The sequence below is a fragment of the Acanthopagrus latus genome, chromosome 2, assembly GCF_904848185.1.
Source record: "Acanthopagrus latus isolate v.2019 chromosome 2, fAcaLat1.1, whole genome shotgun sequence".
NCBI lineage: Eukaryota > Metazoa > Chordata > Actinopteri > Spariformes > Sparidae > Acanthopagrus > Acanthopagrus latus.
The window spans coordinates 21,394,401-21,422,111 of record NC_051040.1 but is presented as its reverse complement, the minus strand read 5'-3'; the positions used below and the strand labels follow the sequence as shown (position 1 = coordinate 21,422,111).

General features: G+C 40.6%; 6 protein-coding genes and 1 long non-coding RNA gene across 8 annotated transcripts; 6 read left to right on the top strand and 1 right to left on the bottom strand.

Moving 5' to 3' along the window:
• The first annotated feature begins 228 nt into the window (after window positions 1-228).
• Window positions 229-2,005, top strand: LOC119009985 (complement C1q and tumor necrosis factor-related protein 9-like). The gene is made up of 3 exons (XM_037081770.1): window positions 229-802; window positions 1,102-1,157; window positions 1,445-2,005. Exons 1-3 carry the CDS (start codon window positions 753-755, stop codon window positions 1,852-1,854), a joined length of 516 nt encoding a protein of 171 aa, XP_036937665.1. The 5' UTR covers window positions 229-752; the 3' UTR covers window positions 1,855-2,005.
• LOC119010022 lies at window positions 1,151-17,412 on the bottom strand. Its single transcript, XR_005071869.1, has 4 exons — window positions 17,277-17,412; window positions 16,818-16,881; window positions 4,438-4,614; window positions 1,151-2,041 (listed from the first exon to the last, which is right to left on the bottom strand). It is a non-coding gene; the product is annotated as an uncharacterized LOC119010022 (long non-coding RNA).
• On the top strand, window positions 2,074-5,087 carry LOC119009996 (complement C1q and tumor necrosis factor-related protein 9-like). 2 transcript variants are annotated; one of them, XM_037081806.1, is made up of 3 exons: window positions 2,074-2,973; window positions 3,266-3,341; window positions 4,447-5,087. In XM_037081806.1, exons 2-3 carry the CDS (start codon window positions 3,299-3,301, stop codon window positions 4,839-4,841), a joined length of 438 nt encoding a protein of 145 aa, XP_036937701.1. In that variant the 5' UTR covers window positions 2,074-2,973; window positions 3,266-3,298; the 3' UTR covers window positions 4,842-5,087. The 2 variants fall into 2 exon arrangements, with proteins under 2 accessions (XP_036937701.1, XP_036937692.1); XM_037081797.1 differs by having other exon boundaries at window positions 2,074-3,341.
• polr2i (RNA polymerase II subunit I) lies at window positions 5,230-7,918 on the top strand. The gene is made up of 6 exons (XM_037081816.1): window positions 5,230-5,384; window positions 5,560-5,614; window positions 6,096-6,169; window positions 6,854-6,928; window positions 7,505-7,556; window positions 7,730-7,918. The coding sequence occupies exons 1-6, from the start codon at window positions 5,323-5,325 to the stop codon at window positions 7,790-7,792; spliced, it is 381 nt and encodes a 126-aa protein (XP_036937711.1). The 5' UTR covers window positions 5,230-5,322; the 3' UTR covers window positions 7,793-7,918.
• pglyrp5 (peptidoglycan recognition protein 5) lies at window positions 8,173-9,995 on the top strand. Its single transcript, XM_037081784.1, has 4 exons — window positions 8,173-8,631; window positions 8,743-8,941; window positions 9,097-9,215; window positions 9,360-9,995. The coding sequence occupies exons 1-4, from the start codon at window positions 8,619-8,621 to the stop codon at window positions 9,533-9,535; spliced, it is 507 nt and encodes a 168-aa protein (XP_036937679.1). The 5' UTR covers window positions 8,173-8,618; the 3' UTR covers window positions 9,536-9,995.
• Window positions 10,856-15,065, top strand: foxg1c (forkhead box G1c). The gene has a single exon (XM_037081759.1). It carries the CDS (start codon window positions 12,519-12,521, stop codon window positions 13,737-13,739), a length of 1,221 nt encoding a protein of 406 aa, XP_036937654.1. The 5' UTR covers window positions 10,856-12,518; the 3' UTR covers window positions 13,740-15,065.
• Window positions 17,413-17,441: 29 nt separating the features above from the next.
• Window positions 17,442-20,297, top strand: snrpd2 (small nuclear ribonucleoprotein D2 polypeptide). Its single transcript, XM_037081829.1, has 3 exons — window positions 17,442-17,590; window positions 18,502-18,681; window positions 19,872-20,297. Coding segments are annotated over exons 1-3 (357 nt in total). The 5' UTR covers window positions 17,442-17,588; the 3' UTR covers window positions 20,047-20,297.
• The last annotated feature ends 7,414 nt before the right edge of the window (window positions 20,298-27,711 follow it).

Here is a 27,711-nt window from a genome sequence, read left to right as displayed (position 1 = left end):
TGATTTTAGTAGATCAGAACTATCACAAGAGTTGGTTTGGCCGTTATTCTTACACGTATCCTTCACCACAATACTGTTACCACTGAGTGCAATGCTGCAAATTCATGACATCACAGCATGACAGAGCCAACCATACCTGTTTTTAAACACCACCTTGTTTGCCAAGAACATTCCAAAATATCTGTTTTTCTTAAACAGAGGCAGCAACATTACGACTGCTCACTAGTTTTGGAAGGCGTGGCTGTTTATTTCTCATTTCGATTCAGAAAGTCCCTCCATATTTAGGTTTACTTACTAATCATGTTGAATATAGTCGCTGAGGAGTAAGATCAGTCTAAAGAAACGTGATCACAATGTGTGACGTGAGTTTCACCTTTGCAAACAGGCAGTGTGTAATTAGTACAGACAAACAACTCTGTCACTGCATAACCATTGCTTAAGAAACTTTGCAAACTGCTGTCTGTTCCACTATTAGTCAGTTACTGAACTACCTGAGATGCTAATACTGTGCAAAAACAGATGTTGTTGCAACATGTCTGTGCTGTCACTCTGTGGTCTGTTCAGTCAGCAACAGTCTCCGCACGAGTGCCACTTCCTTCCCTCACCAATGGCAAAATGTGTGAAACACGCTGCATAAACACTGTGCTGTTGCTCTGTTATTGGTGTATAACCATTAAACATGTTGAGTCAGCAGGTGACACTCTGTAAACCAGAAAAACAGCCTCACATTGTGTCCCTGTGATGTTCAGCTGATGGCTGAGGGAGAGAAAAATCACAACACTCCTCTGCAAGGAAGCAACAGGTACGGATCTATTTGGTGCATGTGCAGAATTGAAGTATTTGTGTCAGAATTCTTAAAGAAACCTTAACAGAAGTGTCTGGCAATGTTTTATAGGCTTTGACTTGTGGTACTGCAATGATGTTTAATGTTTGGTCAGGTTAAAGTCATTTCCTTTAAATGTCTAAAAGCTGCATATTCTTAACTCTGAAAACTGTCAAGAAAACTAGCCTTAAATCATTACTTAGGTCAAGTACCACATGTCATATGGGCTCAATTATATTACTGAAAGTGTATTTACATATTATTTTTTACATTTACAGAGGCGCGTTAGATCGTCATCAGTCTTCAGTCATGGCATATGACACTTCCTCACACGGTAAAAGCTTTTAATAATCAACAAACATGTGCATTTGTCCGACTGTACAGCCATCATGATGTAAAAAATGTCTGCATCCATGTACACATTCTGCTTGGAGTGTACGTACAGTTTCAAGGTTGTCACACAGTGCTGCATTTTGATATTCGGAGAAGGAACACAAAAGAGCTTGAATTGCTTGTATGGGTGGCTGACAGAGTGCCTTCGTAACCTCTGAACCTATGAAGCTTGAAACAAATTCACACTGTTTTATGTCTAATCACCAGCACTGACTTCACCCACTTTAGGCAGACCTGTCGCCTTCACGGCCAAGCTGAAAATCGACGACAGCCACCCAAAACACTCCGGAGTCCTGAAGTTTGCCAACGTGCTGGTCAACGAGGGAGGAGGCTACAGTCCTGACACAGGCATCTTCTCCTGCCCCGTGGACGGCCTCTATCACTTCATGGTGCACATGACGGTGTACGGATGCGGACAGTGTGCCATATTCAAGAACGGAGAGAAAGTAGTGTCCCTGTATCACAGGAATCTGCCGGATAGACTCAGTTATAACAGCAGCCAGGTGGCCAGTGTCGGCAGCGTGGTCAAACTGTCCAAGAAAGATGAGGTCTGGATTAATTTATGGGGGCAGGGTCGACATGACATCTTTGCAACAGAAGATAATGATACTATCTTCACTGGGTTTTATTTGAGATAAAGCTGTCATTGTCACATGTTATGATCATCATACAGTATCGTGATAATCATCCTCATGCATTCTGATCCTCTCATTTTAAATTCCAAGTGCAGCGTGTCTGAAACTAAATAAAATATCGTGCATTGGATTACTGATCTGCATTGAACTCGTCTCTCCTTCAGCACCGTGGTGATGTAATCCTGTGAACCTGTGATGAGAAAAAGGCAACATTCCTGAGCTAAATGTACAAAAAAGTACCCTGATAACTAAAATTCAATTAATAAGATTGGAACCTGCCGTCGGCATCACACGCACACACACACACACATTAACACTGGACAATGACTAGTGAATTAGAACTACAGAATATTTTGAATTACAGTCACCTGTGAGACATAATTATGATTTTTTTTTCATGTTTAAGACAAACTCTCAAAATTTTTACATTATGTGTAAAAGCAAGCAATTGATACTGTATTTGTCTCTACTGAGAGACCATAATTTAACATTAATTTAACAGAAAAGTTATCAGAGCCTGATAACACGGATAAATTGCCGTTCAGTGGTTGAGAAGAATTTGGAGAATCTGGACCAGTGGCGAGGCTCTTGAGGCTCTTGCTGGTTTAACTGGAGCCGGCAGTTGTGTTTCAAGTCCTGGTTGTAAGACCTGACTTTAGTTTAAACTAAACAAATACATTCTCCAGGTCTCCAGGTCATTTGTTCTTAAATGTAAGGATCTGCATATTTTCCCTCCAGTGTATTGTCCTGAAGTCACTGGAAGGATTTAGTCAGTATAGTTATTTTTTCGATCTCTCTCTACACAACATATATACTTCTATAGGTTTCCAATAAAGTTACCTGAAACTCCAATCAGCCTGCTCTCATTTTGTGTTGTTTTGCGATTTAATGTACATTTTTGCCAGGAACAATACTTCCTTTAAAAAAATAAAATGTACCAAGATTTTTTTTTTTGTCTATTAGGTTCTTCTGTGAAGTAAAGTCTCCCCTGTCATTTAATATGAAAAAAAAAAGCCTTTAACATGATGGAACAGGTTGCACCTGAAAACCAGATGAGCAACTTCAGCCTGTGTCTCTGCTCTGCTCTTACATATGCAGCATTCTTCCGCAGGACAGCAACAGGTAAGAAGACCTCTGATCCTCAGGTAGATTTGTATCATACATGCTAAAATATACTAAACTGAAAGGTCTTGCAAATAGATCTTAGTGTTTGTGCTTTGCACTGTTTAGGAAAACACAGTGAAGGATAGAAAATTTAACTTCCTTAATAGTTCATTGAGGTTTTTTTTTACTACTCAGTTGGTGAGCATCTGTCACGTGTCACCGTGCAATCTGCAAAACCTGTGTTTTTTTGGATTATTGATATTATGTAACCGTCCAGAAAATGCTGTTTTTTAATTACTGTTTTCAACAGACGTGCACCACCACATCTTCAAACCTGTAAGTCATGGCCTATGAACCCAACCGTGGAGACAACTATTCACCGTCAGGTAAAAAATCAACAGCATTTCAAACCCTGCTGTGTCATTTAGTGTAGTTCCTATGTGTTTTGGGGGGTGGGGGGGTTGTATATAACTTATTTAATGCTTCCCATATAACTGAAGAAAGTCGAAGAGAATTAAACATGGCATATTAAATAATAATTTGATTGCAGGAATCAATTCAACTGAGGAAAGATCCTCTCATTGTTTTGAAGTTGTATCTTCCTCAGGCACACCTGTCACACATTCAGGTGCCCAGGGATGTTTTGCTTAAGAACATGCAAAATAGTCCACGGCGCCTGAAAGAGACAGTGCCATTTCCTGCCTGGGGCTTTTGATGTTTATGTGTCAATACACAATAGCAACAGGATAAGAGATATTTCAAAGGGTGGCTCCAGCAATGTTACACATTAAAGGGCATTGTGTGTAATGTAGGTGGCATGTTTTTGAAAAGCAGTCCACTGGTCTAACATTATAATCCTGTGACACTGTTGGACTCATTATCGACAGTTTAAAAACAAGTTGATTGCAGCAGAGATATCATCTTTTTATTTCCCACAATCTTCTTTCTTCTCTGAACCTGGAGCCTACATTACCCACAATCCAACTTAGCCACTGAATCACATCACTGGAGGCAAGATTGCAAATGCAGCAGTACTCCCAAAGAAACACACTTTAAAGTGTAAAACTTGGGGCGCTGCCCTTTGAGCACAAGTGTGATGACCTATTCAATGCAATATTCTATATGAATGAATGAATGAATGACTTTTGTTATATAGTGTATTTGTGTATTTGAAGGGACCTTACAACATTTTCTGAGGAAGATGAGAGTAATGCAAAGTGAGCAGTATATTATGATTTTTAGAATTGGCTGGGGATATTTGAGGGTGTGGCAATTTTTCTCTTAGTCAAGAGCAGAGAAGAAATAAATCATAATATGATAATAATAATATCCATACAGTCCCTGTTGCCTAATCTTCCCAGCTGTAAATATCACATCACAAAACACTGACACATTTCAGTCATGAACTTCATTTCTAAATATTCAGAATAGGTCTTGTTTAACAGCACTGTAATGTCCTCTCTCTGATTATAATGATGTTACCCATTCTAGGGACTGTTGCCTTCACAGCCAAGCTGAAAGTGGAGGACAGCTACCCCTGCTCCTCTGGAGTCCTGAAGTTTGCCACTGTGCTGGTCAACGAGGGAGGAGGCTACAGTCCTGACACTGGCATCTTCTCCTGCCCCGTGGATGGCTTCTACCACTTCACTGTGCATGTGTCTGTGTATGGGCGAGGACAGTGCGCTATATTAAAAAATGGAGAGAAAGTAGTGTCACTGTACCACACTTCTCTGCCAGATAAATGTAGCCAAGTGGCTAGTATCAGCAGTGTGATCAAACTGTCTAAAAAGGATGAAGTCTGGGTGGATGTTTGGGGGCCTGGCAGAAACGATATCTTTGCAACTGAAGATAATGACACAATCTTTACTGGGGTGCGTTTGGGTTGACGGCATTAGTCACAAAATGTAAATAAAGTTCTTAGCCGGGCTTTTCTCTTCCTGCAAAGAGCCAATACCACTTCAGTGTATGATTATCATTAATATTACCATTAGTGTTAGGTGAATTTTGAAACAACAATGTTAAATTGAGCCTTTGCCTCAATAACATCAATGTTTTCCTTTGTTGTGAACTTTGTCGTGCAAACACATCTGACTAATGATAATGTAACTGTATGGTTTAAATGTAACACTGCATGGTTTAAATGTAACACTATCTGGTTGAAATGCAAATAAAATGCAAGTATACCCCTAAGTGTATTGTTCCCTCCGGCAGCTAGAGGCGCTGTCTCAGACATCGTCACACATCTATCTGCACGCATGCGCAGATCGTCTGTTTTCAAACAAGCGGAAGCGGTAGCGGCGGTAGAAGAAGTAACAGAGCATCACATTTATTATTTGTCAGGTTTAGCTTCAAAGAAGAGTTTTACCGATGGATTTAGAGACCGGAACGTACGAACCGGGATTTGTTGGGATACGGTTTTGTCAAGAATGGTGAGTTTGTGGCAGAATAGACGTTAGCAACTAAGACAGCTTAGCTTGCTAGCAAGCGCAAACGTATTAAAGGTAGTCACACGCATGTTGACCTAGCTTCTTAATACGTGGATAACGCTAACAGCTAAGTCTAATTGTATAACTCCGGAGCTCACCTGCTGACTTTGTTTTCCAGTAACAACATGTTGTATCCCAAAGAAGACAAGGAGAACCGTATCCTGCTTTATGCGGTAAGTTGAGTTTCCAGTGGAAATGTAATTTGCAGTGTTTGATTCGTGAATCGAGTTTAGTTTACCTCGAGAGGAAGGCAAAGCAGGACGAGCACAGTGTTTCAAGGGACTGTTTAAATCATACAGCGACACTCAAATCCCATTAATGTGTAAACAACTATTTAAAGATAAAGCTATTAAAAGATATTATTCAAAGTTAGATCATGCATCATTTTTGAGTCAGTCTAAATGAGAAATCTAGTGTTTAATGCAACACGTCTATGATGTGATGATTAGACAGGGATCACTCTCATCCAAACATCCTGATGTTTATTACATTGATGTAGCATTGGCCTATATGCAGGGTAAATATTCTGCCCTGCTATACAGTTGGTCCGGTTGTGTTTCTTAGTCCAGAGGGATGGCTTGTGAACCAGGAAGACAGTGTGCTTAAATGTCCTTTTTCATACCTGTAGTAATTTTCTGAATGCTCTGTGCACAGTGCAGGAACTGTGACTACCAACAGGAGGCAGACAACAGCTGCATCTATGTCAACAAGATCACCCATGAAGTCGAGTAAGTGAAAGAAATCACGAGATAAATGAGCAAGATCTTGATTATCTTGAAATTGACTGATATATCGCTCTTGCTGCTTGAAAGATTAACTTCACACCTCCTGAGCACCTGGTTTTTACCTGACTCTCCAGCTCGTCTGTCTGTGTGTGTGTGTGTGTGTGTGTGTGTGTGTGTGTGTGTGTGTGTGTGTCTGTGTCTGTGGTTACAGCTGCAAAAAAAGCTAATTTATATCAGTTTTTTGAGAAACAAGCCAAAAAACTTTTTAGCTTGGTGTTAAGTTCCTCTCTGAGCTGCATCCTGCTTGTTTTGTAAACAGCACAGCATCTTTTAAGGGGCACAAATATGGCCATTGACAAATCAAGTTAAATGCTATATCCAGAGGCTTTCAGGTGCACGCTGAATCACATGAGGAGAGCAGTGTGACATTTAATGGGATCTGCTAAAAGTCAGTAAACAAGAATTGCTTGATTTTAATTTCAAACTGGAAAACAGGTTCCTTTTTGCTTTAATCATGGTGTTAACATGTATTGAGTGACTACATGTGCGGTTAAACATGTTATAGGGAACCCTTTATAAAGCCCACATTACTGGAAAATTACATCTCACATCTACATGTGTATTGTCGGTTATTCAAGTAGTAATTGTTGGTAAGTAATCCAGTATTTTGCTTTTCTCTTTACCCAGTGAGTTGACACAAATCATCGCTGATGTATCTCAGGATCCCACACTACCCAGGACAGAGGACCACCCCTGTCCCAAGTAAGTTTAACCGTAATAAATCAACCACACTCATCCCCTCTGGAGAACCCCAATAAATTTCATTTTAGGGTAATTATTTATGTTTTTTTTTAATTTAGTGTATCATTTCAGAACATCAAGCACTGAAAAACATTTCTGACCACAAGAAAGCAGAAGTTGACTCCTCAATTCCTTGCTAATGGCAACAAGCCTTTATATACTCAACATATGTTGTGTCTGATGTAAGCAAACAGTTGCCTGAAGTTACAATGAACACAGAAACAGAGTAAACACGAAAACCACTTGGGTTAAAGCTACTGCAGACTGGGTGTCAAAACTAAGTGTGAACAATTTTGTACATTAAACAACAACAAATCCTTCAGGTTACACGCGCGGGATTAAACTCAAAATTATTGCGTCAGTTCTTTGCTACAGCAGCATTTCAGTTTAGATAAGAAGTATTTATTCACCACTTGTTTTTGTCTCATTAATAGCCATCATGCCTATGGACATTATCTGGTTGTGAAATTACTGCGACTTTGTGGCGCTGAGCAGCTGTGTTAGTAGTTTCTGACATTGTGTAATGTCTCTTCCCAGATGTGGTCACAAGGAGGCAGTGTTCTTCCAGTCTCACAGTATGAAAGCTGAGGTAATGAACTTTATTAATGAAAAACTTTATGCAAGACATTTATTCTTAATATCATTTGTCTGTTATTAAATTTACTAGCTTTATCTGCTCAACATGACAAGCAAACCAGTTTGTAAACAGTAATGAAAACCACTGTCTGCTATCTTAAGCAAATGTTTTGTTTCTCCTGACAGGACGCTATGAGACTGTATTACGTCTGCACGGCCCCTCACTGTGGACACAGATGGACAGAGTAAAGCTACTGATAATGAAGAGGTCTACAGTATTGCTGTTCACAAGAAAAAATACTCAAGCTCAAACAGAGCCTTTGTATTTCTTACTGTGCAGCCTGTTGTCAGCAGCACTGCTGATTTTTGCAGACCTTCGAATTATCTTTGTATGATGACACCATCTTGTGAATATAATGTATTAATAGTTTTTTAAGAGTTGTCATTTTAAAATGTGTTTTGTTAGATTAAAAGATTTGGTTGTTTCAAATGTCTCTGACTATTTAATTCAATGTAAACATGTATCAAATGTTGTTTTACTCTCAGTAGCAGACACTCGGTGCCTTTAGTCAGCATAGAAAGTTAATCAATTTTTTTTTTTTTTTTTAGATACCAGACTACTGATTTCTATCTGTGTGATACCACATATTGTTTCCTTCTATGGTAGAAACATACACCCTACTGTACTTAATATTGCAAAAGCCATAACACTGATTTCCTATTAAAACTCTCATGTAATCATTTTAAATCAGTCGTGCCCGGTCCGTGAGAAGGAAACGACCACAGCTTCTCTGTCACAGTGGAATATTGCCAGTATCGATTCAACTTCCTTCTTTTTCATACATGTATATTCCAAAGGACCTGTTGGGTAACTGCAGACATTACTCAGCCAGCATGACCGGTGTGGAAATAACTTATGGGCTCATTCAAACGACATGTATCCACACGGAAGAACAAAAGAACAAGGAAGGTGTACTTCCCAGGGCCACACCTCCTCATGTGAGCATGTTGATAATGTGATGTACAGTCCACTGCCAGTCAGTCATCATAACCAGCAGCATCCGTGCACAGAGGTATGGCCCAAAAAGGTATGACGACAAACCGCCGTGAGCTACTGAAATTTAGAAAATGTTACAGTTTTCATAATGACAAGCTTTTATTCTGAATATGCTTTTGATCGTCTCTCAATTGCTTTTCAGTGAACATTGTTTCAAGGGAGGAGTGGGGAGCGGCTGCCCCTAAGCAAAAGGCGAGCCCTTTGAATGGCCCGGCTCAGAGGGTTTTCATTCACCACACTGCCCTCCCGAAGTGCACAGGCCTGAAAGAGTGCAAGGAGCGTCTCGTCAGCATCCAGAGAGGACATATGACCGAAAGATCATTTGATGACATCGGATATAAGTGAGTATCTCTGGTGCCGACTGTGCTCGAACAGGGAGATGTCATTTTTTTTTAAGTGACATTAAAAAAAGCATTGTGTGTTCAACGTTGACACACTGGTGAAAAACTAACTCTGCAGTCCTAATGAGTTCCTGCACACTTTCTGTATGTTTCAGCTTTATCGTCGGAAGAGACGGTACAGTGTTTGAGGGCCGCGGCTGGGGTGTGGTAGGAGCACACACCAAATACAACAATGGTGACTCACTAGGGATCGCCTTCATGGGGAATTTCAACAGTAAGTTCACACCTAAATACTTTTTTGCATTGTGATAACAATAAGAGTGCGTGATAAGGACTTTCCGTGGACCATCAGCTTTTGTGAGTATCAGTTTAGATAACATTTTGCACATCATGGTAATGCTGCTTCTTTTGATTTCAGATGACGTGCCAAGCACAGAGGCACTGTCATCAGCCAAACGGCTGCTGCAGGATGGTGTCTCTCAGGGCTTTATAAGCCCAGAGTTTGCCCTGCTCGGACACAGAGATAAGGGGCAGACTGATTGTCCAGGTGCAAAACTCTATGCTGCACTTCCCCAACTGAAGGGCTCCAAATAAATATCACTGCAGATTAGGACAGGGTTTTTTTGTGGGAAATTCTTTCCATATCTTAAATCACTGTATTCTTTTGTTGCTATCTTGGGTATCTTTTTAACTAAGGGGAGGTTTGTGACAGGTCCTGCATGTTTCACAGCCTGTCAGATATTTCATTTACAGCAGAGGGAGCCACTGTGTTGGATGCATCCAGTCAGCATGAGTTGCATGAAATGCTTTTAAAAAAACAAATGCGATTGCATTTCATTTGACATGCTGCCAGACTGTCATTGTTACGGCAGGTTAATCATGCTGCTTTTCAGTTGATTAGTCTAAGTGCAACATGAATATAGCAGACTATACAGTTTACTGCTTTGTGCTTCGCTTGATATCAGTAATAAGCTGTGTTGTGATAAATGTTCACATGAAACTTGTTTTAATGTATTGTTTCAGGTCTTTTGGAAATAAAAAATAATAATTTATTGGCAATATAATGACTCCTTGATTTATTTCTTATGTATGTGTGAAATGGCCCTCTCCTACAGATGGCCATGTTACCCACAGTCCTTCAGACAGAATTCATTCAATTAATGATGAAATACATCATGTATTTCATAAAAGCCTACAAACTGTTTTTGTCAGGGTGCTGCTGCAACATCACTGTAAACAATACAGTACAAGACATGGAATCAAATATTGAGCAGACAAAAAGATCCAAGCGGATTATAAGTGTTGAGACAACAATGCGTGCTTTCTGCAGTGGCTGAAACATTCCCAACAAGTGCTCACTTGTGCAGCGCAGGGATTATCAGGGAGGGCCCTATCAAATTGACTAAGAGACGGTACAGATTAAGTGTGCAGCTCCTGCGTCATGTCTGATGTCTCGTATATTAAACTAAAAAGAAAAAAAATGGCCAGTATAGCAGCTGATTTGATTAATAACAATATTAACAAAAGGTGAGAGCTGTTGTTAAGCAGCCTACAACGGAACTGCAGCCGTACCTGTATCAGATTATACAAAATGTTGACTTGTTTCTTATTTAAATTAGCCATTGTCTCAATGAATTAATGCAATTAGGTTTTACCTTGACGGTAGCCTGTTCATGTCACTACACCACAGAGGCCGATCGTTTGCTGTGAAATTGCCAAATAATAAACAAGTATTTCTTTTTGACACGTCAAGGTTCATTTCAATTTGAGTTTTATTTTTCTGTAACTTTTATGTTAGATTAAATAAAATGTTTTCCTTTTTAAAATGAAATGAAAATGTTAAATTTTTCATACAACAGGAACCTTTAAGAAATGTGTTTTCCCATGCCCCTGGCCCCTGTTCACACTGATTTAAAATGTTCTAGAAAGGCTCAAAAACCTTTGAGGCCCCTGCCTGTGTCCTTCAGATAATCATTTAAGGTCAAATAAATGAAAAGATGGTTCTGAGCTATTCTTTTGTCAAATTCAGATATCACAGACCCACTGCTGTCTGTATCTTTTTGCTCAGGTGAAGTAGTTTATTCACACTCAACTAGACAGACGTCTTTGAAATAGTACAGCAGGACACTGAAAACATTATAACCTCCCTAAAAAAAGTGTATTTGCTGATGTTTAAACCGATGCTTTCACACAAGGAACATAATATGACGCATACCAGTTACTGTAACTTCAGGAAGACAGTAAAATATTATCCGGCTTGCTGTCTTAACATGCCTCGGTCACATGTGACGGGATGAATCACTGTCTACATAAGTGAGAACAAAAGTTGCCTCTCTCTCCTTCCTTACAACCACCTACCCACACACAAACACACACACACACACACACACACACACACACACCTTAATTATCAATCCACTTCTCCTACATAAACCTATTTAATAATAGCAGAAACACTATTGATTTTATTTAAGATCATAGTTATTTTACAACCTTTGCTGGAAAAGGGAAACTGGTTGGCTTTTGTCAGTTTTGATGAAAAAATCTATTTACACTTTGTGCAAGGTATCAGCACCAGCTGTGCTCAAATGATTACATTTCCTAACAAATTAACTTTGACCAGATTACAGTAAACCAGGCTGACTTAAAGAGAATCTGCAGGGATAAATATGCAGTGACAGCCTATGAGGGGACGTTGGGCCCATGCAGGCCTGTTTGCTGCATTTCTATTTCAAAACAAAGCTGCCACGAAACGCATTTCCCCTTTTCTGTCCTATTTTTTTTTTTTTTTTTAGGATCGTTTGAAATCTTGCAACAGGTTTAGAAACAAGTCATAATTTTAGGCAACATTTACTGTTTGCTTGGGCCTATAGTGGCGACAGGACCATCCAGCCCTGCTTCTGCTTCTCTCTTCTGATCGACATGTTTTCAAATTTATGGTGTGAACACAGAGAAGAGAAGGAAAAGAGGACAACGAAACGAAGTTAGGAAGACAGAGAGAGGGAGGCCGAGGCCAGGCCCGAGGGCAAGGCGCGGGTGAGAAGGTTTAGTTTCACGAGTCACGGAAGTTCAGTGATCAGTCAGACAGACTGACAGCACGCTCATTTCATCCCGGGTTCAAATGTGTGTTGGCACGGTTTGATTCAACCCCACGTGGGGTTTTTTGGTTATTCCCAAATGTTATTATGTTTATTTTAGATCCTCTAAATTATGACCCACACGTGCAATTGTCAGTAACACATTTTAATTGTCACGTTGATTTCTCGTCGAGGCTTCTTGATTGAATCGTGATGGGTTAATTGGTGATTCTGTTTTACAACACACGTCTCACGCACAGTTTACGCATCCGAATGTTTCGCTGCTGTATCCAGTCACAACGCGGTGCACTACTTTCTGTGAGTAGCCAGTCCTCAGCTCCTGTGATCATGCGCACTTGCTCTCGCGCTGTGTGGCCGGTGCGTCTTTGGCTCCTCTCCACTTTGAAATCAGCGCATCTTTGCTCTGCGGGTTCAGTGGCGCGCTCCGCTCCGATCACCGGGCATCTTTGCGGATTTTAGCTGCGACTTTTACCTTTAAGATGGAGGATTTGAAAACTTCGGACCGACTTTTCCACAAGTCCTCATTCAGCATCAGCAGCCTGTTGTGGAGACGAGAGGGGGTGATGGGTGGCCAGGACCAGGAGCCTCCCTCTCCGTCCCAGAAGCTGCGCCCTGCGCATCCAGAGAAGTCCGGGGAAGGGGAAAACTTTGACAATGAAAAGAAGAAGTGCGAAAACCCAAAGCAGTGCGCTAAAGTAGACACCAAATCTGCGACTGCAAATGGTAAACGAGGGGGGAATAAGGGAGAACCGAAGAAGAGCAGGGGAGCAGAAGAAAGCGTTCAACCCGAGAAACCTCCTTTCAGTTATAACGCGCTCATCATGATGGCCATCCGCCAGAGCCCGGAGCGCCGGCTCACGCTCAACGGCATCTATGAGTTTATCATGGAAAACTTCCCATACTACCGACAGAACAGACAAGGGTGGCAAAATTCCATCAGGCACAACTTGAGTCTGAATAAGTGTTTCGTTAAAGTGCCGCGCCACTATGACGACCCGGGGAAAGGAAACTACTGGATGCTGGACCCCTGCAGCGAGGACGTCTTCATAGGTGGCACATCAGGGAAGCTCCGGCGCAGGGCCGCAGCTGGCTCCAGGGCCAAGCTGGCACTGAAGAGAGGAGGAGGAGGTCGTCTGATGTCCTCCAGCACCGCAGCCAGCGTGACCTTGGCCGCAACGGGTCCATTTTACTGGCCGGTGCCGCCGTTCCTGCCTCTCCAAGCACCGGTGCGCACCCACCTCGGCGCAGGGACTTACCTGAGTGCCAACCCTCGGTTCCCCAACAACGCCGCATCGCTTGTTTCCCAGCGGTCCCGGCTGAGTGCAACAAGTGCAGGCGACGCCGACCGCTTCGTGCAGACGCACCAGGAGATGTCTTACATCGGACTCAGTTGCGCGCAATCCCGTCGCCACCAGATCGGCGCCGCCTGCACCGCCTTCTCCACATCCATCCCTGCGTGCACCCTGCCGCTGTCGGATCCGTGCTCTTTTAACATGATCTCCGGACAAACCAGCTACTTTTACTCTCACCAAATACCATGCGGCGCAACGTTTGGTCCGTGCCAAGAGGAGTGCGCCACGGCCAAGGCGTCCCCGGGACAATTCTTATCCAAGAGCGGTCACTCAGACCTCGGGGGTTGCTGTAGCGACTTTACAAATTACTGTTCAAGCCCTCCTTCGTCTTGGAATATAGAAAAATAAAGTCATAGTCATGAAGGTATAAAAGCTGTAGAATTTAGATGAACAGAGCTGGCAAGTAAAAGGCCAGAGCATAAAAAAGTACCTGCACACTGGAATTTGTTGAGTTCGTGACACAGTTAATGAAGTCCCCGCAAAGTTTTCCTAACTTCTTATTGTTACAGTGAATGACGTCGAAATTGAAATATTAATTATTTTGCGCTTGATTTTTCATTTTTCATTTCATCAGTGCGAATGTTGTGCATTTAGTGTCAAATTAACAAAAACCGGCTGGTGCTTATACAACCAATTTAATTGGCGCAATTTCCAAAAAAAATGGGCAAAAATTCGTTTTATGTTATTTTTAAAACATCAGCGTAATCAGGGACATGCTCAAATAATCACTTTTAAAAAAAACATCACAAAAGGCCTCTTGGGCTGCATCTGTCAACTGAAACTATCTTCCTGTCGTAGAAACAATTTTCCTCCACTTTATTAATTATTTTCCACGTGTGTGTGTGTGTGTGTGTGCAGTTAAAGATACTGGAGGGATGTTTGCGCGCATGTCACTGTTTTAGGCCCTGGTGCCATCATCTGAAATGAATCTGCAAAATACCGGAAAATACCATTTTAGAAATGAAATAAAATTTTAAAAAAGGAAATTAAGCTTTCACTCTGTCTGAAGTTATTCGTTGGGCAGCATGTTGACCTGAGCCAGTCTGTTGGGAAGCTGTGGATTCGCTCTGATGTGAGCGAGAACATGATGTGATGTAGCCTACTTATTTTGAAATCGTTTTTAAAAATGTACAATAACAATAAACAATGTATGCAATTATTCGATTTCTTTATAGATGCAGCTGAAAAAAAAATATCACTTTACCGTTTTAATGAGCCCATATGTAATTAAAGGGTAATAACACATTTTCTTGCATTTCTAATTGTGTTTTCTCTTCACCTCATTAAAACCTGCTGTTGTTCATTGTTCTCATTCAGCTGTGTTATTAAATGTTTCAGTCTATTTCAGTCCCATTACAAGGACCAGAGACTGATTTTGATTATCAACTAAACTAAAGCATTAAAGTAAAATGTGGAAAAGCACAGTGGAGTTTGATAAACATCCTGGGATCCTTTACTTTTCCTTTCCCGTAAAGATCAACAGTTCAAATCTTAACCTGGAGCTGTCTTGAGGAGCCATCGTGTTGTAACAGTGTGCTGCAGACTGTGATGTAACTTCAACAGGTAGACATGACATTTCCAGCCTGATCTTATTGATCTGTCTCGTGTTTCACCCCGTGCTGACATCACTGCCTGTTAAACTTTCCCTCACCTCTCCCTGAGATATAAATTCATAAAAAAAAAAACATACATGTAGGAGGATACAGATTAGAGCAGCTTTCTGGACCGATGCCTCCTTCACACAAAAGACTCTTTATAGCAGGAGACCCCGGCCCGTCACCTCCTACGAGCCAAGTCACATTCACAGTCGCCTGTGGTTAAAGCAGACTGGGCTGGATCAGGTAACCTCACTGTTGGCAAACTCACGGTCTAGATCTAGATACGAAGATGATAATATTTTCATTACTGGCATGAGCAACTGTGGCCGCATTATAGGGAGCAGAAGGGACCGAGCTGTGAAGCAACAGGTTTGTGGTGCCAAGTAGAGTTTGATACCCTGAGGCAGGAGTAAGAAGATACTGTTTTATTGTAATAAATAACCACCTTCTCTGACAGATCAACTAATAACCACAGAGCTATAAATCAACCCTATGAATAATTAACATATTACCTCACTTCATTTTCAGCATAGTTCGCCTGGGTTAGTTTTTGGCTGATAAATCATTTAAGGGACAGAAGAAATTATAAGGGGGGGGTTTATTTGTAAAGAAAGATGTAGTGTCATTTTTTGGAAGAGCAGGGGAGTGTTTTAAAGTTTCATAAGTAAAGATTTAAATTTTGTTTCTTTCCTTTTTAAAAAGAAAAAAAAACACAGTTGGTGGCCAAATCCAACCTGTGGCCCTTTGTTGCATGTCATCACCCTCTCTTATCCTGTTTTCTGTTTCGCTAAAAGCTATCATAAGTGTTGAAAAAGGCCACATACTCCACGAAAAGATGCATTTCTTGTTCGCCATGTGCAGGGGACACTTGTCCCATCTTTATATTGGGGATATACTTGCTATTTTTATCTGATTGTAGGACCAATATGTCATTTTTTGAGACCAGAAAAGACATGGCTGAACGATGCTACCATCACCTCGTGGCTACAGCTGCTTAAATCTTCACTATTTCAGTTTATCATAAACCAAAGAACAGTGCATCTGAAATGTAATAAGTTCAGTAGAGTCCCAGCTGGAAAGGGAATTTTTTTTTAAATGAAATAAAATATAAGATTCACTTTCTTTCCTTGATCTAATCACTTCAGTACAGTCCCAAAAGAAAACAATGCTTTGTCTGTATACATATAAATATTTTGGATCTAAAATGTGAACTTTTGCATTAGTCACTGCTTTCAGAGTCACTCAAGTGCTTTCTTCTTGTCCGACTTATTTAATGGTTGTAAGTCTATCCCTGCTCTCTTATTTGGACATTTGCAAAAGTGTTTTCCGATCACTGCCGCCCCATCACATGTACGGCTAATGTCACACTGATCTCAATTTACAGGCCAACGGCTCCGCAGTTTAAGATGTGAGGCTTTTGGCAGAGCTAGGTGTGCTTCATAAAGATATATAGTGCAGCTCTGGAAATCGATCCCACACACTCGCCTCTCTTAAGAGTACACAGGCCACCATTATCCACTGCAAGTGGCTTCCACAGGTAGATCTGCCACCCTTTGAAATGAGGTGGGTGGGTTGTACAGCCTTAGGCGTCTGTCTGTCTCTTGCAAGAAAGCCAATCTCTCAGTGTCTCACTTGCTGCCGTGTAGATAATATAGCCTATCCCCATCTCTCTCTCTCTCTCTCTCTCTCTCTCTCTCTCTCTCTCTCTCTCTCACTCTCTCTCTTTCACACACACACACACACACACACACACACACACACTTTCCTCTCGTTCTTGTTGTGTTAAAGAGCAAAACAAAGACTTATCTGTTTGGGTCTGCGGTATCACTTTGGCTGCTCCGTCTGCCACCTCTTTTCCTGGGACAATTTGTTTCTTTATCAGCAAGGAGGGCCTGTGTAATACCACACACAGCATAAACATAATAATAATAATAATAATAATAATAATAATAATAATAATAATAATAATAATAATGAGGAAATCAACTTTTTCTCTTTCTCCTTGGTCTCTTATCTCAGGCCTGTGGTGGCGGTGGAGGTATTCAGGTCTTTTTAAGTAAAGATAGCAGGACCTGTTAACTATACTAGGCTGTAAGACCAGTGTTTTGCTTATATTGTATACTGTATTTATTCATTGACCTCACTGCAATTATCTGATATACTTGCCTTTAAATGTAGCGGAGTAGAAACATGACGGTACATAAAATGTGAATAGGCGTGTAGGTTACAAGTAGCCTGTTTAGAAAGGTGTATAGTGCTGAACACTACTTTGGTACATGTAGCTTACCTGTTACCACTGCCAGCCTTTAACAACTGCCTTAAAAAAAATACAAAACGTTACATCGAATGGACATGTAGACTTTAAAATAATAATTTCTTAAAAAATGGTGAAGAAAAATAAACAAACTTCAGTTGAATATACATTTTCACGGGACTGTAGTAACCCGGACGTTATTACAACATGTTCAGGCGCCGATTCCCTGACCCGGAAGTAGCTCGATCCACGCTGTGCTGGAAGAATCGTTGGACAAACGAAAGGACCCAGTGAAGACGAGCGGGATATACGATCTAAGAAAAGTGTTTTTATAAATCAGAAATCATGTAAGTATCTTTATGATCAGTACGCCTTTTAAGAGACGACCCTTTTCACGGGCTCAGAGCTTGAACGCCGAACGGCAGCAGCCAGTAGCTAGGAATCCGGATGCTAACCTTGTTAGCATTTTAAATGGGCAATGCTAGTGATCGGAGTTGAGGCCGGCGAGCTGAAGTACATTAGTTAGACTGTGTCGCCGCTACATGTATTTAAACACAACCATGTAACTGCTGCAATACGGCTGTGGTATAATCATAAAAACAATGTTTCATTCAAAACTGCTATGGTGCGAAATTGAAAAGTCACAGTTCAAGAATCAAACAGTTGCTAACATAAGCTAACTAGTTAGCCAAGTGCTAACACCAAGTACAACGGTGTTCGAGCATGTGTCTGCTCGCTTGTGAGTAGTTACGTTATTACAGCTTTAATGAATTATTCAGATAGACCATTATAGCCTTTAGTCTTTGTCAGTTTATGAAGACTGTCGTCTTGCTGTTAAAGCGAGACCCATATTAGAAGTAGTTGAAGAAACCACCGTAATCATCTAGTGTATGTTGAGAAATGCACCATCCACGTACTGTTGATCAGTCAAAACAAACATCCACATTAACTTTCTGTAGCTGCAAAGTTTTTGTAACACATTCTTTCTTACGTTAACAAAAAAATAATAAACTTTATTTTGTTCTGCAAGTAGTTACAACAAAGCAAAAAAAAAGAGAGATATGTAATTACTTTCAGTACAACCTCACATTAGAAATCAAATGAATATGCAGCAATGAAACAATCATTTGGAGCAATTTTATGTCTGCCCTTACTACAATATAAAACCTGAACTAACGCCAACATTTAATTCTGATCATGCATATCCTTTAATGTACTGCCCACATTTTAACTGTTTTTGTTTTGTGCCATTTCCCAGGAGTCTGTTAACAAAACCCAAATCGGAGATGACTCCAGAGGAGCTCCAGAAACGAGAGGAGGAGGAGTTCAACACTGGTCCCCTGTCTGTGCTCACGCAGTCAGTGAAGAACAACACTCAGGTCCTCATCAACTGTCGCAACAACAAGAAACTGCTTGGAAGAGTCAAGGCTTTTGACAGGTACTGAACCCAGTCACTAAGTTATTAAGAGTGAAATATGAGATTAATACTTGATTATATCCATAAACTTGGTTTATTTTACTTTTTTGTTATTGCGTTTATTCAGGGTGGTATTTGTACACAGAGCAATAAGCAATACATCATGGGAAATGCACATACATTTAGATCTTAAGTTATCCTGTTCAAATTAGAAAATAAATCATATGGTTAAAGTAAAGGAGAAAATAGCCAAATGACATGACAGTGATCAACAAATGAATCATTATACTATTTATAAAGGTGTGGTAATACAGGATAATTTGGATATGGAGCTTAATTACACATTTCTGTTCAGTTTCTGCACACTGATGTCATGTCTTATTTAAATATTAATTCTATCCTCTCTATATAATATTGCAATAAGAATTTCATGTTATTATCCTAAAAGTCTCTGACTTCTGTTTTTTCCAGGTTTGGTCATGTCATCTCTTAACTGGACACATTTGTCTTAAATCATTTTTGTTTGTTGTAGTAAATGTAAATGTAGTTGTTAGAGGACAATGTAGCAGCCAGTGTCCCAAGTGTTGTTAGAGGACCTAAAATTAATTTAAAAAAATTATAATTCAGCTGCCAACGATGTGTCATCAGAGGTGCACCATGCTAACAGACAAAGGAAGCAATGGTCTGACATGATGCTTCAAACATCTTTCTAAACGTAAGCTCTCCATGATTGATATGCACAGTGGTCAAGAGGAAGTGGAAGAGATATTGGAGGGGATGATATTAAAGCCTACAGTAGGTAATATAACACGGTAATACAGGATGACACTTGATAAAATGCTGTGCAAAACGTGCTAGTAAAAATCACAGAATTTCACAAGTCTCTCACTAATGATCGGAACAGCATCATGATTTATTTCTTTAATTTTAAATTAAGTTTGTCTCAGTATATTTTATCTTAGTCGATATAAATAACACAATGCTTAATAACTGTTTAAATTCCAAATCCAAATCATAGTGTTTATCCCCTGTGGAGCAAGGCAGACTATTACCACTCATTAATTTTCTTCACAAAGACAAGTAATTAAAGTAATGGAAATTGGTGGATGCCACAAATTATCTTGTACTCATACCATCATCTCAGACTAAAATTGTCTGTAATTTTTCAAGTGTTTTCATATTTTTGAATGTTTGATTTCTATCCATTTCAGACACTGCAACATGGTCTTAGAGAATGTGAAGGAGATGTGGACAGAAGTTCCCAAGAGTGGGAAGGGAAAGAAGAAGTCTAAGCCGGTGAACAAGGACCGCTACATTTCTAAAATGTTCCTGAGGGGCGACTCTGTCATCATCGTGCTGAGGAATCCTCTGATCACAGGGAAATGAACTCTTCTACGTCTTTCTTTTGGTTTGTTTTCTAAATGATTGAAAGGCTGTGGCAGTGGACAACCATAATTGGAGACTTCTTTTGTTTTTGTTTTTTCGTGTTGTTGTGGACACTGCATTCACTATAGGGTAAAAATAGTGTCAAAATGATGTCTGTACTTTTTGGAGAGCCATTCAGGCACAAGAATACCTGGTTTTGCATCGTCTTCTGTATTTTTCATTTTAATAATAAAAGTGATGACTAGGTTGAAGTTTTGTGCGTGCATTGTCTTATTCAAGATACAAGGTTTATTATATAATTTACTGATAACACATTTATCATTTCAGACCATTTGTAGATTTTATTATACCACTAGTGAATTTCCATTCCTCTCACCTCACTCATCTTTTACGCACTATATCAGAGAAAGCCTCGCCGAAAAGTTCTTTGGGCTCAGTTTTTGTCTTTGCCAGCCTTTTCCTCCTCCTCCTCCTCCTCTTCCTCCCGCTGTCACCCTTTTCACTCTCCCCTGACAGCAGCTTAGGTGTCGGGCTTGATTTCAGTCAGCAGCGCTCAATATGCGACAAACTGCCGTTTAAAGGCCCGCTGCATTATTGATGAGACCAGATGTGCTGACTGTCACTTCACACCCTCATCTCTCTCCATTTCAGGCTGTTCCCCTCTGCCGCTCAGCCCCTCCTGACCACTTTGTTAATTGTCTTAATAGCTCAACAGCTAGTCTCGCCTTACCTCTCTCAAACAGTTGGCACCTAACCTCCGCTCTTTGCTGCTCTCAAATTCAGTGGTCAAGTGCGCAGGGTTTGATTGTGTGCATAAATAAAAAGCTTATGTATTTTACAGATTTTGGAGAGCAGAATGTTATCGATTTATCTATCAGTGATGAAATCCCCATTGGTTTATCCTTAGGCCTCTATATTTAGAAAACAAAGAAAAGTCCCCCCATCCCCAAATATCTTACATTGCCATTAAAAAATTTTTTATGATTTACATATTATTGATTTATACATCTAACCTTACAACCTTGCTCTCAGCATTAACCCTGAGGCCAGCACCTGTGGTTGATCTGTGTGCGGGCAGCGAGGCCTCACTGATTTACAGCTCTCAGGTAAAGCCTGCTGGGTCAGCAGAGAAGAGTCAGTCTGAGCGGTGGATGTGAAATGTGGTGAACTTTTCTGACTTTCCTGTGACTCATGTAATGATTCCTTTTCCTCTGCTGCTCCAGGCAAATCTTGGCATCTATCAAAAGTTTGATGAGATCATGTTGCAGAGGCCGGAAAACTACAAATTTTTGTGCTGCAAGCCTGAGGCATGAGGAAGCACAGCTGCTGCTCAGGGCCCCGTGGCCACCCTGAGGCCCCTCATGACTCAAATGCTTTATTTTTCATAGTTCTGATACTGATCTGATTTCTCTTGAGGATTTAGCTTTTAGTTTCACTAATTATTTGTCATTACCCGGTTATTTGGCTTAGTCGCTATTTGCTGTCATTTTTGTGAACACCACATTGCTAATGTACTTCTGTGATGTATTTTTTTTTTTGTGTTCACAATGTTACAGGTGTGTTCCAGCTGTGATGTGAGCATCTTCTGTTCAGACATGGAGAGCAGAGACAGCAGGGAAAACAGTCTGATTTCTTAGATGTGACCCACTTATTCATTCTGCTTTTCTTATTATGTCTTTATATTTTATGAATGTGATCAACACAGTTTGTTTCGGGAGTGGCAGGAGATGAACAAAGACAAATTAATTTTAATGTGTCACAATTTTGGTAATTTCTCACATTCTACAAGCCAAGCCAGAGACCAGGGGACACCCCAGGTACTAGGGCTGGGTATCACCAGGTACCTCGCGATACAATACTATCACTATAACATACCTCAAGAGGAAATATCGCGATATATCATAGTATCGGTATTTTGGTACACTCCTACCAGATACCCCATTAAAAGTATGTGGTCTCATCGATGTTACTTCCATTCCAGCTGATACTGTCACTTTATAGGCTACTGTGGTACATTCGGACCGATTTGTCTGGGATGTGGTGCCAAAAAAGGCCAAATATACTATTTATAAAAAAAAAAAAAAAAGGATATTGACGCCAAGTCTAGAAACCTAGAGAAATCATTCTGTCTGTATGCTGTACATGTGGAGATCTGACTACCGGGTGTTTAGATGTTTTCAGTTGTCTTTCAAGCATATCAAGCAAATACAGCAACTGCTTCTCAGGCCTTCATGGTGGCCGCCAGCGGGGACTCAGATACATTCTCTGCAGGTTGTCAAAACACTTGAGCTGCTCCACGCTATAACATGGGGTGTTAAAGATGATGGGTCAGCAAAAAAATGGAGGTAACTTCGCTAGTATGCTATTTGATTCGACTGAAGTTAATCTATGGAGAAACTGTAGGTTATTAGGATTTGATCACACGCAGCTGCAGCATCCTGGAACAAAGCCCTGTCAAGTATCTGGAGGGTTTATTTGGAGATGGCTGAGATAAAAACAACTTTGGGGACCTCATTTGTTGGGTATCATCGTGCACCTCTCTCATGTTACTTCACTCATCCCAAAGACACCTCCAGAAGTCCCTTTCCCTCCAGATTTTTGGGGGAGGAGGGGTGAGCGATCCCTGAGCAGGAAAGCAAATGTTTTATTCAGTAGGTAAGTGATAAGAGGGGGGAAGTGTGATTATGATAGCGATCGGCCATGCATCGATACTCGAGCCTCCGAGCAACGCGACACCGTGCAGCGCATCGATCGGGCCCGGAAACCGGAGCCACCGCCGCAGTTTGTTTTCAAGCAGAGCCGCGGTGCGGGTGTCAGAGCCTCCGCCAGGCCAGGTGGAGGGAGGAGGAAGAGGAGGAGGAGGAGGAGAGGGTGTCAGCTCCGTGAAAACACACAAACACCGCCATCACTCATCTCTCTTTAAGTGTGAATGACAGTAACTGCAAGGACACAGTCAGTGACAGGCAAAACAAGGATCAGGTGTATCTGCTGCTGCATGTAGACTGGGCCTATTTACAAACAAGCACTGCGGAGGTGGGACAGGAAGCATACATGAAAAATATCTCTCATATAAAACATTCATATGATGTATGTAATTTTTAGGCCTGAGTGGGGTCAGTCAGTGGTGATGTGCCAGGCTGACAGCAGGGCTGTACACAGGATTTTGGGGTGCCATGAGTCCAAATCCCCCTAGGAACACCCCATCTACTGAAAAGTGTTGACTAGCCAAAGTTTTGTTTGTTTGTTTGTTTTTTAAACACAACAGTCAACATAATAAAACGCTACCTACATTCTAGGTATGTTCTAGGTGTGGTGCCTTGTAGAGGAGGCGGCCAGGTGAGAGACGACAGTTCAAGACCGCATCGCCCGGGACAGTTTCCAAACACGTTTGGTGCAACAAAGCCAAATATTTTCAACAAGACGTCGACATAATTTCCAGCCACGCTTGCGGTGACAAAACTGTGAAATCTTTGAAGAGGCATCAAGGCAATTTGAAGTGTGCTTGTGGCGACAAACACCGGATAATTTTGACAAGCCATCGTGACACTTTCCAGCCGAAAAGGGGGTATTTTTAACAAGACGTTGGGACAATTTGCAACCAAAACCAAATGTTTTTAAGGAGACATCTGGTTTCAACTTCTCCGTGGTTTGCATGACATTCATTCTGGTTATGTGGTTGTAAAAACATCTCTTTTACAATTACAAACAAAATCACTTTTTTCAGTTATAGTTTCCGTTCAGTCATTCTGCATTTCAGATCAAAATGTTCACCCTAACAGTTCATTCTTGATCTCAACAACAGTAGCTATATGTCAAATCAGGGCCCTTTTGCCCAAAGCTTTCAACTGTATCACATGGTCTTCATCAGTTTGTTTGAATTTCCCATTGTAGTCATCATTAGGACTTTGGCATTGGTTGGTGGAGGATTATAAACCCTATAGATTGCATCATGTCATCAGTGTTCTGACCAAAAAACAGTCAAACTCTCATGAATGCTTGAGTAAAGGAAATCAGAGTCTGACTTATAAAGAAAACTCCTTTGATGTCATGTAAACCCCCAAATTCCCAGACATACTGTAGAGGACGTGATTGGTCATCATGCCTGACTTTGATTTTACATACTATAATGTTTGGAGTTTTTTATGTTTATACATGACCAAAACAAAATGATATTCTGTTTTCTTATCTTTTTTGGTGATTACATTACATTACATACACATTTTGGCTGTAGTTGATGCTAAAACAAAAACACAGCAGGTAGAAAATACATTCAACTATTTTGATTTATTTTATCTTTGATTCTTAAAGGTGCATGTGTGTAGTTTTGGGTATGCATTTTTAATCGATGCCTAAACAAACTCTCTTAGTTTTCATGGCAGAATAAACAAACTGACCTTAAAGGACAACCAGGTTTTATACTGTTTGTGTGTGGCGGACCCTGCCACCTTTCTAGCTTCAAACAGTGTTCTGGGGACATTCTGGGGGAGTTTGTATTATTACCTCATTAATTTTGAAAATATCCAAATTCTCCAAAACTACATAGTGCCTCTTTAATCCTAATGTGAATCTATATATAGTAGTTTCACACTGCACAACATGAGAAATTACAGGAACATTTTTAGTTTGGGGAACTCTTCCAGCTTTCTGCTGTGTAACATGTCTCTGTAATGAGGCCATGTTGCCATCTAGTGGATTATTTGAGTAATGTACCTGCATCTCCAACAGAGACCACGCTATGGGGTAATCACACAGAATGTCCTGAAAAGTGAAACTGGATCTTGAAAGCACCGTTCTTTTTTCATTTTGACATGTATAACGCAAGTGGCACAATGCTCAGCTTTCAAATCAAATGAGCAGATTGGGTTCTGAATACAGACAAATTAATTTGGTATCATTCACTTTGAGGACCATAGCCCTGTACCTTATATTTTGTCAGAGTGTGTCAGTCCCAATTATCCCTGTGATGAGTTCAGGGCCTACATTTCAGGCCATTTGGATTTTACAATCTTAACAATCACAGTGCTGCTGCTTTCTAATCTGGCCTCCAGCCCTGGCCTTTTGGTGGACAGTTGCCTCCCGCCTCCCCGTCACATATTTTTTCCCTCCTCCAGTCACATTCCTTCCCTGTCAAAAGGAGATGGAGAGGGAATTAAAGTATTTGAGTAACTGTAACATTTATTCTCTGTGTCCTCTGGGTTTGCTACCAAACACTGGCATGTCTGGAAGAGTTTATACTGTTACTGCTAATCCCTGTCTGGCTAAGTGTCTGGATCTTGGGAGCCAGACTGACACTTCAATTGAGGTTCAGTTGTATTCCTTTTTATTCTCTTTATTCATCTGCTATTAAACCAGCAGTGGGGGCCGAAGCTTTCAGACCCCGCCTCAGGACTGGATGCTTCAACCAGTCCTGGCCTCTCTGATGTAAGATGTGGTAGAAGTGCAGACTGTTTACATAATAGCCTCTCTCTGGGATAGAGAGATAAAGGTGTAATTCGGTCTGGCTGACCCAGCACATCCACTTTGTCCAAATGGTGATGCTCTGTGTTTCAGTTCCTCCATACCACACACATTGAAGCCACTCTGCTCCAGGTCCCATGGAGGCCTCCTGGGGCCATGTCTCCTGTCCAACTGCCAGCTGTGGACGGCGTTGACCGACTGACGTCAAGCTGTGGAAATAAAGCTGTGGTAAAGGGGAGGAGCGCGAGAGAAACCTAAAATTACTGCATGACTCTTTCTAATTCTTTACGGGCTACTTTCTGGGAACTGGACCAAGTTTTTGAGACTGAGCCAGCACAAATCACACAAACACCCCCGCACATGTTTTGAGCACAAGCTCACACAGGATCTGGTGTTAATATCTATAAAAGTGCACACTCAGCGATGGGGGGGGGGGGGGGAATGGGGTCTACTTGAGTTTGAGCTTTAGTAGTCTGCAGAGTTGACCGGGGACACTAGGCTTAAAAAAAAAAATACCAGACCACCAGTTGCTCTGAGCAGTCAGCTTGTATATCTAAGTGTATGTGTGTGTGGTGAGGCAGGCATATTGGCTCTGGATGTTTACACATGCCATGAAGACGTAATGCATTCCTTTCTCATCCTCTCTTCCTCTTCTGTCCCCATTAGGAAGAGGGAGTGCTTTTAGTGCTTGCCATATTTCTGTGATGAAAACTGGGCCATGAGAGACTTCTTTGTACCTTCATTGTTAACAGAATTATAAAGTATTACACTTCAGCATTTGACAGATGATTGAGTACTGTTGACCGTGTCCCATTATCTATACTTTGAAGTAAAGCAGTGGTTATTTATTTATTTATCTTTTTAGTCCAGGAACATCACTTGCGAAATGCTAAAGAAGATCTACATGGATTAAGCACAAAACCCCAGCTGCTACTAGAAACCTGAAGTTACCCAGACAACCAGTAGGGCGAGGTGGAGGGCTTGGCTGGGCCCCCCGGGTTGGATGAGGTGCTGCCTTCAAGTACCATTAGAAATGAAGAAGACCTACCAGGGCTCGAGGATGCCACTATTTTGGTCTGTTGAATAAACATTTTCATTGTTCAGTGGTGCAGCTGAAATTTAGCAGGACATTTCTTTTAAACAGTTGAGGTTCCTTTATTTTCATATTTCTAATGGAGCAAGTGAGAAGAATGTGTTCACAATAGCAGCTTGATTATACATATGCAATACATCGCCTATAATACAAAAGAAGAGGAGGGACTACTTCTTGAGTAAGAGGGTAAAAGTTTACTAGGCTGGTGTTTATATATTGTACTTTACAGTAATTTAAATCTAAACAGTCAAATGTTAGGTAAGGTAAGGTAAGTAAGAAACCAATGGTTTTAAACAGATGTAGTAGTGTTTAAACCTCCAGAATGCAGTGGAGGTAAAGTACACAAACTTTAAATCTGCATTGAAGTGCAGTGGGTAAATAACTTAGTTTAGAGCTGGGCATTAAATTGATATTATATTGTTTCGTGATATGTAAATAAATATTGGCTTAGAAATTGGATATTGTTATATTGTGATATTTCTCTGTATTTAAAGGCTGCAATACAAAGTCATTTTCTGAACTTATCAGACTGTTCTACATGTCCTAATACTATTCTTTACCCTTTTGATCATTGTATCCATGATTAGTTCTCAGCAATCTCATCCTGTTATTATTTTGTGAAAGTATCAATAGTCATCCCTACGATATAGTGCCAATAACAATATTGAGGTATTTGATCAAAAATATTGTGATATTTGGTTTTGTTGTCATGATGGAATGTAACTTAGACCGTTTACTCAAGTACTGTACTGGGATCAAATTTTAATGTACTTTTGCTTTACTCAAGTATTTACATTTTCTGCTACTTTATAATTACACAGAGACAAAATATTTTAGTAGTAGTAGTAGGGTAAAATATTTCAATTTAGAATCATAACTTCTTTATTGATCCTCAAGGGGAAAATGGTTAATTGGATGTATTCTACTGGTAATTGCATAAACAATTATTCAAATAATGAGACAAATGCTAAATATCAAACCTACAAGTATAACTTACTTTTCACTTGTACTTTACATGTAATATTTTGAACGCACAAATCTTCACTAACACTGGCCCCAACATTCAGCCAAATAAATCACACACAGCAAAAGTCAAGAAATCAGCGCTCGCGTTC